Consider the following 14,263-nt stretch of genomic DNA (forward strand, 5'->3'; position numbering starts at 1 on the left):
GTAGAGTTACTGCCGTCGCTTTGCGAGAAGAGCTGAGCCGCCCAGCCTGCACCAGCCGTCAGTGGCCGTCGACCGGCCCTTTGGCGTTTATCCGCTGGCCGTCTGTGGAGCAGCACATCCCTCTTCCCCCCATTTCTTTAAAAAAAAAATTTTTTTTTGTTAATCCTCACCCAAGGGTCTTTTTCCATTGATTGTCAGAGTGGAAGAGAGAGAGAGAGACAGAGAGAAACATCCACGTGAGAGACACACATCGATGGGTTGCCTCCTGCACGTGCCCCGGCCACGGCCCAGGCCTGGGAGGAGCCTGCAGCCGAGGCACGTGCCTTTGAGCAGAATCGAACCCGGGACCCTTTGGCCTACAGGCCGACGCTCTATCCACTGAGCACACCGGCCAGGGCCCCCTACTTCTTTTTTTTACTCCTTCGTTTATCTCTGTTATGTACTTGGTGTTAATATAGAGGTTTCTATTCTAAAGTGTGTCTCAAATTCCACAGAGCAGTCCCGGTGCCCACCTCCCCTCCCCAGCTCGGGGTGGGGGGTGGGGGCGGGGCTTGGAGTCAGGATTCCGTGCGGGGTTTGCTCACTGCTGCTGGGGTGCCCTGGTCAGTGCTCAGAGCTGAGCATTTGCACGTTTCATGATCACGAGTTCAGCCCGGCCGGCGTGGCTCAGGGGCTGAGCGTCAACCTAGGAACCAGGGGCTCAGGGTTCGATTCCTGGCCAGGGCACAGGCCCGGGTTGCTGGCTTGATCCCCAGTGGGGGCGTGCAGGAGGCAGCCGATCCATGATTCTCTCTCTCATCTTTGATGTTTCTCTCTCTCTCTCTCTCTCTCTCTCTCTCTCTCTCTCTCTCTCCCTTCCTCTCTGAAATCAATAAAAATATATATTTTTTTAAAAAATAAAAGCAGCCGAAACCGGTTTGGCTCAGTGGATAGAGCATCAGCCTGCGGACTGAAAGGTCCCAGGTTCGATTCCAGTCAAGGGCATGTACCTTGGTTGCGGGCACATCCCCAGTAGGGGGTGTGCAAGAGGCAGCTGATCGATGTTTCTCTCTCATCGATGTTTCTGACTCTCTATCCCTCTCTCTTCCTCTCTGTAAAAAAATCAATAAAATATATAAAAAATAAAAATAAATAAAAGCAAACAAGGATGTGTGTGCAGCAGAAGCCGATGTGGCCGGAGCGCCTGCCCGTGGCCTTGACGGTGAACCCGCTGGCCTGGCCGCAGACCCGGTGGTGCCGTAATGGTGGGGTTTGCGTCTCCCCGCTTTTCTTCATGGAGCCTTGCTAGGGACCCCCACCATCCTGTCTGAGACCAGCCTCCGGGTTGTCTTTCTCTCACATGTGCTTCCACGTTCACTTTGCTTCTTTCTTTGAGGTCCATGTGCTCTTCCCTTGGGTTTCGAGGTCCTTTAGCTCCATGTTTGGGGCGGGGGGGCTGTCACCTCCCGGCGGCACGCCGATGCTGCAGCACGCGCGGCGTCTGATGGCTGCCCGCCCTGCGTCGTCCCCAGCAGCTGCGCCTGGACCTCCCAAGCAGGAGGCCCTGGGCACCCGCCGTGGCCCCCTCTGTCTCACCTCGGGGGGCGGGGCCCGGGGAGCGGGTGTTTGTACTCAGGTGTTTGGGTGCTGTTCCCACCTTCGCGTTCCTTCCTTCCTCCCTCCGGCCACACCCAGCGGGTTCCCACCGTCCCAGACAGGAGTTGTCCGTCGGATCGACCCCGTGTGTCAGGTACTTGTTGTCTGGGGGGCGCTTGTAGCCATGGCCACGCTTTTAGCCGAACCCGAGACCTCAGAGACCGCCTCCCGTTTTCTTCGGAAAGTTTCGTCCTTCTGTGTCTGAGGTTCAGGTCTGCGATCCCTTTCTGTTGTCGCTGTGCGAGGTGTGAGGTTGAGACCGGGGGCGTCTCTGTGTATGTTGCCTGGGGACCAGGCGCGCCCCCCCCCCCCCCCCCGTGGAGTGGCGTGTGCGCTCTGTCACAGACCCGCCGAGCGTGTTCGTGGACACGGCCCCGTTTCTGGGCCACGGGCTGCCTCCGTCTGGTGTGCGTCAGCTCCTTCCTCCGCCCGGTTTCCATTGTGTTTTTCTAGGTAACGAAGGACCGGGGGGTCGTCTTCCCGCTCTGCCGTTCCAACAAGAGGCATCTGCTCTGCGGAGGGGGCACCCCTCCCTGTCCCTGCCCGCTCCACTCCTGTGGTGGGGCCCCCAAAGGGGGGCTGCCCGGGCTGCCCCGAGGTCTCACCAGTGGTTCCCCAGGGACTTTGTACGTTTTTTCCTTTCTTGTGGTAAAATACACATCACAGTGACCATTTTACCCTTTTTTAAAAATCCTTACCTGAGCCGAAACCGGTTTGGCTCAGTGGATAAGAGCATCGGCCTGCGGACTGAAGGGTCCCGGGTTCGATTCCGGTCAAGGGCATGTGCCTTGGTTGCGGGCACATCCCCAGTAGGGGGCGTGCAGGAGGCAGCTGATCAATGTTTCTGACTCTCTATCCCTCTCCCTTCCTCTCTGTAAAAAATCAATAAAATATATTTTTTAAAAAAATCCTTACCTGAGAATATGCTTTTATTTATTTATTTATTTTTTAGGGGAGAGAGAGAGAGAGAAACATTGATGTGAGAGAGAAACATCAGTTGCCTCCTGTACTCCCCCGACCAGGGATCAAACCTGCAGCCTAGGTATGTGCCCTGACTGGGAATTGAACCCACAACCTTTTGACGTTCGGGACGATGCTCTAACCAACTGAGCCACCCGGCCAGGGCACCCTACTCATATTTTAAAAATGGATTTTTATTCATTTGAGAGAAGAAGGGAGAGGGAGAGAGAGAGAGAAACATCAGTGATGAGAATCATTGATTGGCTGCCCCCTGCACACCCCACACTGGGGATGGAGCCTGAAGACCCGGGCTTGTGCCCTAACTGGGAATCGGCCTGTGACCTCCTGGTTCATAGTTCAATGCTCAACCACGGAGCCAGGCCGGCCGGGCCATCCTGCTCCTTTCTAAGCACACGGCTCAGCGGCGTTGGGTACGTTCAAGCTGTTGGGCGGCAGCCACCACCATCTCCAGGACCTTCTCATCGTCCCAAAAAAACTCTGCCAGACAAACTCATTGAACACTCACGCCCCCTCCCCCTCCCCCCTCCCTCCACGACTTCCTGTGTCTGTGGGTCTGAGTCCGCCAGGGCCTGGGCTGAGTGGGATCCGCACAGGACTGTCCGCCTGTCCTTCTCACTGGCCGGACACAGCAGGGCCCACGGCACACGGGGACCCTTCTGGACCCCCTGGAGGGCCACCATGTGCCCCTTGACCACACCTGCGTTTTCTTTGGCCGTGTGACTGCCCGCCGCTCGTGAGGCGGCGCTGTTCCCGCCGGGACCCCTCCCACCGCGAGAACACTCCCCTCGACGACAGCTCATTCCTCTCAGGTGCCCCGCCGTGTCCTGTGCCCGTTGTTCGGAGCCCCCGCCCTGTGTCCTGTGCCCGCTGTTCGGAGCCCCCGCCCGTGTCCTGTGCCCGCTGTTCGGAGCCCATGCCCCGTGTCCTGTGCCCACTGTTCAGAGCCCATACCCCGTGTCCTGTGCCCGCTGTTCGGAGCCCCCGCCCCTGTCCTGTGCCCGCTGTTCGGAGCCCCCGCCCGTGTCCTGTGCCCACTGTTCGGAGCCCCCGCCCCTGTCCTGTGCCCGTTGTTCAGAGCCCCCGCCCCTGTCCTGTGCCCGCTGTTCGGAGCCCCCGCCCCTGTCCTGTGCCCGCTGTTCGGAGCCCCCGCCCCGTGTCCTGTGCCCGCTGTTCGGAGCCCCCGCCCCTGTCCTGTGCCCGCTGTTCGGAGCCCCCGCCCCTGTCCTGTGCCCGCTGTTCGGAGCCCCCGCCCGTGTCCTGTGCCCGCTGTTCGGAGCCCCCGCCCGTGTCCTGTGCCCGCTGTTCGGAGCCCCCGCCCGTGTCCTGTGCCCGCTGTTCGGAGCCCCCGCCCGTGTCCTGTGCCCGCTGTTCGGAGCCCCCGCCCGTGTCCTGTGCCCGCTGTTCGGAGCCCATACCCCATGTCCTGTACCTGCTGTTCGGAGCCCCCGCCCCTGTCCTGTGCCCGCTGTTCGGAGCCCCCGCCCTGTGTCCTGTGCCCGCTGTTCGGAGCTCCCGCCCCTGTCCTGTGCCCGCTGTTCGGAACCCCCGCCCCTGTCCTGTGCCCGCTGTTCGGAGCCCCCGCCCGTGTCCTGTGCCCGCTGTTCGGAGCCCCCGCCCGTGTCCTGTGCCCGCTGTTCGGAGCCCCCGCCCGTGTCCTGTGCCCGCTGTTCGGAGCCCATACCCCATGTCCTGTACCTGCTGTTCGGAGCCCCCGCCCCTGTCCTGTGCCCGCTGTTCGGAGCCCCCGCCCTGTGTCCTGTGCCCGCTGTTCGGAGCTCCCGCCCCTGTCCTGTGCCCGCTGTTCGGAACCCCCGCCCCTGTCCTGTGCCCGCTGTTCGGAGCCCCCGCCCGTGTCCTGTGCCCGCTGTTCGGAGCCCCCGCCCGGAGGCCCCGTGGCTGCTGGTTGAAGTGGGGCCGTGGGTGGTGAAGGCCGCAGCCCCACTCAGGAGCCGGTCCTGGGGTGGCAGGAGGCCCCTGGGTCCCTGCTCGGGGACCTCGGTGTCCTGGGCGGAGTCTCTGCAGCGGCCACGCCCCCGCCCACCAGGGGCTGCCCCCTCGCCACCAGGCTGAGTGACCCACCCAGAGGCCACAGGGACACGGCCGCCCCTCACACCTGGCACAGCTCCCCGGTTTCCAGAACCCCGTGTAACGGGGAGGAATCGGGGCACCTCTGCAGGTGCGCCCCTGGGGCTGGTATTTTTAGCTGGCGTGGCACTGGCACGGGCCCAGCAGGAATAGCGAGCACTCGCCTGTGCTGGATCTGACGTCTCTGGCTCTTGGGGGCTGGGCTGGGGGGCCCGCAGGGCACGTGGCGTGCTGTTTAGAGAAAGCGCAGGAATGGGGGGCGGACCCAGGGCTCTGTAAACGCCGTGGGCGCCAGGCTGCCTGTCTGCTGCGCCATCCCCACGGCGGCGGGGGCGGGGGGGCGGGAATTGTTGTGAAATGCCGTGGGGGTTCCTGCGCCCCAAGTACCGGGGGGTTCCGGGTTTGGAAGATTCTCTATTGCTCTCGGCTGATCCCCCCCAACCCGCTGTGTCCCCCCCACATGCCTCCTGGGGAATGCCCACCAACTCCGCCCTCATCTGTGCGGGCCGAGGCCTGCTAACTGGGGGGCCAGGGGATCCCCTTTCTCCTCCTGGAATTGGGCCGCAGCTGGACTGAAGTCACGGACTGGCCGGTACCTCCCTGCAAAGGGTCCGAGCCAAGGGCCCTGGGGCCCCTGGTGGGGATTCGGGGCGGCTTCGGACCTGGTGGGGCTGGGCCCTCTGTCTTCTGTGTTGGTACCACCCTGCCTGGCCCTCCCCCCTCGTCTCCTGGCCCTGGGGTAGCAGTGGGCGTGGTGGGTGCCCAGCAAGTGCCCTTTAGACCTGCCTCCTTGAGCCCCCACCCGGCCCCCATCCCCCCATGTAGCTGCGGGCCTGGTCGCTCAGGGATCCCTGACTGCACCCCCACTCCCTCCCCCGGGGGGTTTGTCAGGAACATTCGCAGCTGCCACCTGTCGTTATGGCGGCAAGTGCTTAGCAGACAAGATGGAGCCCCCTACCTGAGGTCGACGCTCCCAGGAGCCCCCAGGGCCTCGGTGACTTATTCTGGGCACCCACGGCCGGGCGGGCATGCCTCCCCTGCCTTCCTCCGCCCACTTGCTCATTCTGGTCCTCCCTGCAGACGGCAGGGGTCCCCCAGGCTGGGCGGGCAGGGAGGGTGCAGAGTCGGGCACAGCAGCTCCGCCAGGCTGGGCGGGCAGGGCAGGCGCTTCCGCCCTCCGCCCCTGCCCAGGCGGCTCCTGGGGACCCCTGACCGCGGGTTCTGTGCCCGCAGTGCCAGAGAAGCCCGAGCCAGTGCCGCTGGAGAGCCGCTCCTGTGTTCTCATCCGCCGTGACCTGGTGGCCCTGCCCGCCAGCCTCATCAGCCAGATCGGGTACCGCTGCCACCCCAAGCTCTACTCGGAGGGCGACCCGGGCGAGAAGCTGGAGCTGGTGGCAGGTGAGGCGCCCCGGCCCCTGGGAGCCGAGCCCGCGGGTGATTTTTCCTTCAGAGCCGTGAGCAATGTCCTCATCGCCGTCCGCCAGAAGGAAAGACAGAGCACCTTCTGTCCCTCTCATTTCCTCTCAGAATGTGCCATCAGGGGTCAGTCAGGGGCGTTAATCAGCATTTCAATCTCATCCCCTGGGCTGGGCCGGCTTCTGATGGCGGGGCGGCCGCCATGACTGTGTCGCAATTTAGGGCGAAGGTAGAACCAAGTCGAACGCAGTTTGGAATCCCCCACCCAGACCCTGAGCCCGAGTGCCCCCGACCCCCGGAGTGCCCCCCTGACCCCCATGGTGTCCCCCAACCCCCATGGTGCCCCCCCGACCCCCGGAGTGCCCCTGACCCCCATGATGCCCCTTGCCGTGTCTGCAGGGTGAGGGCCGGGCGTTCTGAGCAGGTCAGAAGCCCATCAGGGCCATGTCTTTGTCAGAATATTTATCTTTTCTTTTCTTTTTTTATTTTTATTTTTTTTCTTTCTTTCTTTTCTTTTTTTAATTGATTTCTGAGAGAGGGGAGAGGGAGAGAGAGAAACATCCACGATGAGAGAGAATCATGGATCGGCTGCCTCCTGCACGCCCCCCATTGGGGATCGAGCCTACAACCCGGGCCTGTGCCCTGTCTGCAATCGAACCCGGAACCTCCTGGTTCCTAGGTCGACGCTCACCCCCTGAGCCAGGCCGGCCAGCGGCGGTTTTCTTTTCAGTGGGAGTTGCTCTTAGGCTGTCAGGCTGTCTGGGGAGACGATGCTGACGGCATGGCACCCTCGCTGGTGACCTGCAGCCCTGCCCGGCCTCCGCCCTCACCCACCTCCGTGTCTGCATCTCGGGGGCCAGCCGGGGAGTTCCTCGAGGGAGGCTGGGCGGGTAGCTCAGGTTCAGCCCTCGAGGGAGTCCCGAGGCCGCCTCCCAGGTGACAGGGCCCCGGGCCTGGGCAGGTCCTGCTCACGGAGCTCAGGAGGCCCCGCTGCCCCCATCCTGCCCCCGCCCCCCGCCCTCTGTGCCCGGGCGGGCGGCGGCCTCACTGTGTGTCTGGCGCAGGCTCGGGCGTCTGCATCACGCGGGGCCAGCTCATGAACTGCCACCTGTGCGCGGGCGTGAAGCACAAGGTGCTGCTGCGCAGGCTGCTCGCCACCTTCTTCGACAGGTAGGTCCCCCGCCCGGAGGCCCCCCCCCCCGCCCCCGGGCCGCCAGCCTCCCGCCAGCCCCCCCTTCCTGACCTCACCCCGAGCACCCAGCACGTGGGGGAGGGTCCAGGTCCGGGCCTGGGGACCCTCCCAAAGCGAGGAGCCGCCGCCTCCACCCAGGGGTGCACAGAGCAGCCCTCCCCGAGGGCATTCCTTCCTCCCGTCCCGCTGGGCCTGGGCCGCCCCCCCCCCCCAACTGTACCCACCCCCGGGGGTGAGCGCGGTCCCTGGGGAGGCCATGCTGTGGCCCGGCCGCACTGCCTCCTCCTCCCTCCCTCCCAGGAACACGCTGGCCAACAGCTGTGGCACCGGCATCCGCTCGTCCACCAGCGACCCCAGCCGCAAGCCGCTGGACAGCCGGGTCCTCAACGCTGTGAAACGTAAGGGCCCGGGGCCTGCGGGGGACGCGGCCGGAGGGGTGGCCTCCCCGGGTCGGTTGGGGTCGGGGGAGGAGGAAGGATGGCTCTCGGGGGCCCGGCTCCCGGGAGCCAGGTCCCCAGGGGTGAGGAGTGCAGCTGTGGGACGGTTCAACACGCGAAATGGATCTGGTTTTCCGTTTTGAACAAAACGCTTTACTGACACGGCGGTTATTTTGAGCCTCTGCCATCTGCTCGGCGGCTCTGCCTCCCACTCCTGGGTGCATGGGGTGAGGCCGGGCACCGCGGTGGCAGACGCCGCCGCCCCGCCCCCCGTCTGGGGAGAAGCCCGCGGTGCCGGGCGGGCCACGGCCAGTGTGCGTCCTCCTGTGGCCAGGGGTGCAGACGCCACAGCTTCTGCTTAAACAACATCTGTTGTTTGAGAGCAAAAAGGGGCCTGTGCAGTCGGCACAGTGTGGGTGCGGCCGGCGGGCAGAGGGGCGGCTTGGAGTCCGAGAGCAGCAGCCCCTCACGCCGTCCCCCGTCCCTCCAGTGAGGGCCGCCCCTCACGCCGTCCCCCGTCCCTCCAGTGAGGGCCGCCCCTCACGCCGTCCCCCGTCCCTCCAGTGAGGGCCGCCCCTCACGCCGTCCCCCGTCCCCCCATTGAGGGCAGCCCCTCACGCCGTCCCCCGTCCCTCCAGTGTACTGCCAGAACTTCGCGCCCAGCTTCAAGGAGAGCGAGATGAACGTGATCGCGGCCGACATGTGCACCAACGCCCGCCGTGTCCGGAAGCGCTGGCTGCCCAAGATCAAGTCCATGCTCCCCGAGGGCGTGGAGATGTACCGCACGGTCATGGGCTCCTCGGCCGCCGGCGTGGCCCTGGACCCCGAGTTCCCGGCCGCTGCGGCCGCCGCCGCCGCCGCGCAGGTGTTCGAGCAGCGGCTGTACGCCGAGCGGCGGGGCGACGCGGCCGCCATCGTGGCCCTGAGAACTGACGCCGTGAACGTCGTCGACCTGGGCGCCCCCGCCAACCCCCCCTTCGAGGCCGGAGAGGAGGCCGAGGGGGCCGGCTCCGTCATCCAGGAGGTGGCCGCGCCCGAGCCGCTGCCCCCTGACGGCCAGAGCCCCCCGCAGCCCTTCGAGCAGGGCGGCCCCGGCTCCCGGCCCCCGACGCCCTCGGCCCGGAGGCCAGACGGCGCCTACGCGGGGACTCTGTAGCGGGCCGGGCGCCGGGGACGGGACTAGCTGCTTGCATGCGTTACTAATAGAAACAAATGTGATCAAGCCACTCACCTACTGAACGGCTGTTGCCTGAAAACAATGTGATTTTATTCTGCTTGTATTTAAGGTTCATGAAGGAGACAGTGCATTCGGGACACTGTAAACAAGGAGGCCTGGCTGCCGCCCGAACGGCCCGGCCCCTTGATACTCGAGGTCCGTCTCCACGTGTAGCTTCACCCCCTGCTCGGACGGAACGGGCCGGCGGGCCCTGGGCCCCGGTGCCCGGCCCTGCCCGAGCCCCCACCCCTTCCTGCCCCTCTGCCAGGACGAAGCCAGGGACCCCGCCCGCCCCTCTGTGGCTGAACCCCTGGTGTTTCCTTCTTCCTGCAACGGGGGTCAGGCCGGCCTGGTCCGTGTGCGTGTGGGAGGGTGACGGAGCCGTGATGGGCCTTGCTATCCCAGGGAGAGGAGAAAGGGCTCCTGGCTGGACCTGGGCTCCGCCCCCACGGCCGCCCCCACCCCCTCGCACCTGGGCCCCCCCCCCCCGCCCCCGGCTCCGGCCAGGCTGCCCGCTGGCCTGTGGGGCGGGGCCGCCACCCGGGTGCCCGGCGCTCGGCCTTGTTAGGATTCTGTGTGTGTGTGTTTGGGTCTGAATTCAGCTCTTCCATGCACGACTTGGAACCTTTCAGACCCAAAAGAGGGAGGACGGGGTGTCTCTGCCCCCATCCACTGTGGCTTGGGGGCGGGTCCTCTGTACACAGGTGAGGGTTTACTCACCTGTCGGGGGCAGGCGGCCCCCGGACAGGCAGCCAGAGTGTGTGCTGAGGGGGAGGCCACTCAGGGGCCAGCCTGCAGGTGGGGGGCCTGCTTGGTGAGGCAGGAGCCAGCTGGGCCAGAGTGGGGCCCCCGTGCTGTGCTCTGACCGGGGGAGGGGGGTGCCCCACGCTGAGGCTGCGATGTTCCCTCTGCAGTTCAGCTGCTGGTTTGGGGGAAGGAACAGGGCTCCTGCCGCCCTCGCAGTCCTGAGTCCCGGCAGCGTTGCCAGGTGCCCTGACCCGGCTCTGCCTCCCCGGCCCTCCACCCGTGTGTGACTCAGGACCCACAGAGCCGAGCCCCCCAGCGCCGGGCCACATGGGGTCCCAAGGTGAGGTAGCCTGGGGCGGGGGTGGGGGGCTCCTTCCCAGGCTGCATGGAGCCTCCTGCCCCCCACCCCCCAGCCCCGCCACATGTGTGCCTGGCCTCCAGATAGATCTGACAGCTTCCGGAAGGGGTGGGGACCTGGGGGGCGGGACCCTAGGTGGGCAGCCACCTGGGGCTGAGCTCAGTCCCTCCACCGCTGACCCTGCCCGGGGTCCTGCGCCTGAAGGGACTGCGTCTCTGGGGGCTTCAGACCAGCCACCTGGCCTCGCCCACCCACCCCCCGCCCCAGCCCATGAGGGACCAGACTTGGGTCCTCCTGGGAGTGAGAGGAGGCCGTGCCCTCAGCACCCTCAGGTGGACTCAGGGCCCTGCAGGTGGTGGTGGGTGCGGCTGACTCCCCCCATCTCCCCGCCGGAGTTTCCTTGATTTGCTCCCCGACCCAAATTTGCACTTTAATTTGACGCTCCCTGGGGACCCTCGGGCCCCCCTCTCCCGGCTACGGACAGAGGGGGCTCACTCTGTCTCCCTCTCTCTCCTCCACCCCAAAGTGGGCACGGCGCCCGCCCAGGGCCAGGAAGGGAGGGTGCCCTGGCCGGCGGTGGCCGCACAGAGAAGGCCTGGCCGCGGCTCAGGCCAGCACAATGTCCCGTGACCTCTGCCCCTGAATGGTTGACCATCGCCGTCCGCTCTGTGGGCCCGGGGGAGGAAGGCCGAGCGAGGTGAAACTTGAATCGTTCAATGTGAACGGGTCTGAGCTCCCGGCCGGGCGGGCCAGGCCGGCGTTTTGCACTAAGTGTCCCGCGTGGGCGTGGGTTCGGCGCGTGGGCGGGCGGGCGGGCGTGGCTGATGGTTGTATGTGCTGGCGCCCCGGCCCAAGCGTTCCTGGGGGCGGCGCGGCCTGGCTCGCGGGGCCTTCCAGAGTGCCTTAGCACCTTCCCCTCTCCCTCTTCCCCACCCGCCTCCCTCCTCTGTTTACACGACGACTCATTCCTGTCCTGTCGGCCACCCTGACCCCACGCCCTGTAGACGAGAGACAAGCCACTCAGTGTCTGTGAGGAGCTGCGCCTTCCCCCCGAGCTTGACTGTTAGCGACACGCACCCACCACGCATCTGTCACGGAGTGAGGCCTAGCGGCGCCTCGGGGAGGAGCAGGCACCCATGTGTGTAGCTGACGCGGCGGCCAAGGGCCCGGGGTCCGGCCGCTCCCCACCCTCCTGCAGGAGGCGGCTGGGGTGGTGGAGTGCAAGGGTCCCTCGGTCCCACGGGCGGGACCAGCGATGGGACGGATACTGTGAGCACGGCGGGGTCCCCCGGCCACGGCCGGCTGCCTCGGTACTTGAATTCTGTCTTGTTTTCTGCACTGTGTCTGGCCTCGGCCAGAGTTCTCTGTGGTCAATAACTGTGCATTGGATCCTGTTGTCTTATGTGCCCTGACGGGACGTGGCTGCGGACGCAAGGCCGGGAGAGCCCTCGGGGTGAGCCTGCGGCCCCTCCCGGCCTCCGGGGTGGGGGACCCTGCAGGTGGGTGACCCTGCAGGTGGGTGACCGGGCAGGGCTCCTGAGCCTCGTGGGCGTCTCCTCCAGGAAAGTTCATTCTGTGTTTGTGTTGAGAGCTGGGAGGAAGACAGGAGTGGGGTCCCTGGGTGAGGGACTCTGGGGTGCGGCCCTGGTGTGTCCCCCTCGGTGGCAGGATTGGCCCAGGGCCGGCCTCCCCGGCAGTGGCTGCTCAGATTCCCCTTCGACGGGTGATTTTTATGGCAATATCTTGCCATAGGAAAAGGCCGATGACCCACAAACCACCTGAAAACTTGGAGAAAGCCTGTTGCCTCGGCCGCAGTAACCCCCGCAGAACGGGGCGCACAGGTGCCCTGAGCTTTAACTGCTGCTGCCGGACCCGGCACCAGCGGCTCCACACGGCACCCCCACGCAGCACCCGGGGACCGAGACCGTGAGGGCTGGTGCAAGCTGTTTCTAACGTGGCAAAGGTTTTGGGTTGTTTGTTTGTTTGTTGTGTTTCTTTGGGGAAAAAAAAAAAAACCTGAAAAGGAAAATTACGCAGAATCTAAAGATTCGGATTGGACCACCTGCTCAAATTCTGATCAGTCGCTTCCTTGTTCGCGTTTTGCACATGACTGTAATTTTTACGTCCACAGAAGCCAAAACTCGCAATACTATTTTTAGCAGACAAGAAAAAGAGCTGAGTGTAACGTCGTACGAATATTTTTGACTTGAACCTTTGGATGACACTGGGAGCAAACAGACCCTCGTCCTCCGGGCTTTCCGCAGGAGCCGGTGGTTGTGAGGCTGGTGTGGGGTGTGGGACACTGAAACTCTCGACTGTTAACAACCAATAAACCAAACACGCACGCCTGTGCCGGACGAGGTCGGCTCCACGCATGTACCACTGCGGCCGCCCTCGGCCTCAGACCCTCGCCTTTTTTTTTTTTGCTTTTTTCTTTCTTTTAAGAAGGAGGAAACCTTGGTTCTTGCTGCGCCAGGCTCCGGGCTGTCGCTTCTTAGCCGTGGCTGACGCTGTTCCAATAACTCAGCCCACAGAGACGCCCGCCGGCGTGCTCAGAGCCACTCCGTGGAGTGGATGTCCGTCACAGACAGACAGAAGGACATGACCGGTCATTGTAAAGCGCTTTGTAAAGTTCACATTTACAGAATAATAAAGTCAGTTCAAACCCGCGTGGCCTGGGCTGTGCTTGGACGGGAGGGTTGAGGGGGGACACTGAGAAGCCAGGGAGGGGGCTGGGCTGTTCGCGGCAGAGTGACCGGCTGTCCTGGGCTGTCCTCAGGACCCGGGAGCCCCGGGGGGGGAGGCTCGCTGCTCACTGCCCGCACCTGGCCCCTCTCCCTCCCCCCACAAAGTCTCCTGAGGGGAGGGGCTGCTGGGCAGGATGGCCGGGGTCACGGGCCTGGCTGAGGGCCTCCTTATCTTCCTTTTTCTAAATCCTCCCCTGAGGGTATTTCCCATTGACTCGTAGGGAGAATGGAAGCGAGAGGGAAAGACAGAGAGAAATACCGATGTGAGAGAGACACATCGATTGGTTGCCTCCTGCACGCACCCCCACCAGGGCTCCGGCCGGGGAGGAGCCTGCAACCGAGGTGCGTGCCCTTGACCGGAACCGAACCCGGGACCCTTCGGTCCGCAGGCCGATGCTCTATCCACTGAGCCACACTGGCCAGGGCTCATTTCCTTCTTGTGTGCAACCGGGGCGGGCCACCTCACCCGGCTCACCTGCCTGCCTCCCATGCCCACCCTCCTGCTGGGCCCGGCCTGCCCCCGGTGGGCTGAGGGGGAACTGCAGGTGGGCGAGCCGGTCACCTGGTCCTGGGAGCCCCGGAGCGGCGCGGGCTCCACCTCCCAGCTGCCTAGGGAGTGTCCCCCCTGCAGGCGGGTGGGGTTCAGGCCTGGCCCCTCTTCTCTGCTGGAGCCAGGGCGCCTGCCTGAGCTCCCCCGGGCCCCGGCGGCCAGGCCTGGCATCGGGGCGATCGGTGGGTGTGGTCGCTGGCCCTGCGTTTGCCTCCCACAGCGGACACCTGCCGGCGGGGCCTCCTCCCCCTGTCCCGGGAGGGTCTGGTCCAGGGTGGCCACCCCCACCGGGTCTCCCACCGGGTCTCCCCCGCCTTTCGCGGGCCTCGCAGCACCCGGCCTGCGAGATGGGGCTCACTGCTTGCTTGTTTCGGGGGCGGGCTCGGTGGCCCTGTTTTGTGGGGGTCTCCCCAGGTGAGGGGGTCCCCTGGGCACACGGAGCAGGCACAGGTTGGAGGGGGATGGACATGGTCAGGAGAAGGGCCCTCGCTGGGGACTCGGCACCAACGGGTGCTGGTCTGGGCCGTCCTGAGCCAGCCCTCCCCCAGGAGGCCCAGGAGGCCTGTCCCCACCCCGCCCAGCTCCCCCCACATCCACTCAGCCGGGGGCAAGCCCCTCCCCGCAGGCCTCGAAGCCGGTGGGCGGGGTGGGTTCCGGGTCACCCACCTGGGCCAGTGGAGACACCAGCCTGTGGGCCGTGGACAGTCAGGAGGGCCCCGAAGCCCCCCACAAGTCCCCCACCAGGCCAGCTCGGCCCTCTGCGGCCAGGCCAGCTCGGCCCTCTGCGGCCAGGCCAGCTCGGCCCTCTGCAATCAGGCCAGCTCGGCCCTCTGTGGCCAGGGCAGCTGAGGCCCACGGGGTGTGTGTATGTGGGGGGGGGGGGGGCGGGTATGTGAGGG

The 14,263-nt window shown here is 65.3% G+C and overlaps 1 protein-coding gene across 4 annotated transcripts in view; it reads left to right on the forward strand.

Moving 5' to 3' along the window:
* NACC2 (NACC family member 2) overlaps positions 1-12,133 on the forward strand; it is a 43,969-nt gene extending 31,836 nt beyond the window's left edge. For all 4 annotated transcript variants that reach the window (XM_079790498.1, XM_079790499.1, XM_079790500.1 and 1 more), the window contains 4 exons: positions 5,935-6,099; positions 7,182-7,287; positions 7,610-7,707; positions 8,385-12,133. In XM_079790498.1, the coding sequence (XP_079646624.1) occupies positions 5,935-6,099; positions 7,182-7,287; positions 7,610-7,707; positions 8,385-8,902 (887 nt within the window). In that variant the 3' untranslated portion in view covers positions 8,903-12,133. The remainder of the gene's footprint in view (positions 1-5,934; positions 6,100-7,181; positions 7,288-7,609; positions 7,708-8,384) is intronic.
* The last annotated feature ends 2,130 nt before the right edge of the window (positions 12,134-14,263 follow it).

Source organism: Cnephaeus nilssonii (genome assembly GCF_951640355.1).
Source record: "Cnephaeus nilssonii genome assembly, chromosome: 14".
NCBI classification, from domain to species: domain Eukaryota; kingdom Metazoa; phylum Chordata; class Mammalia; order Chiroptera; family Vespertilionidae; genus Cnephaeus; species Cnephaeus nilssonii.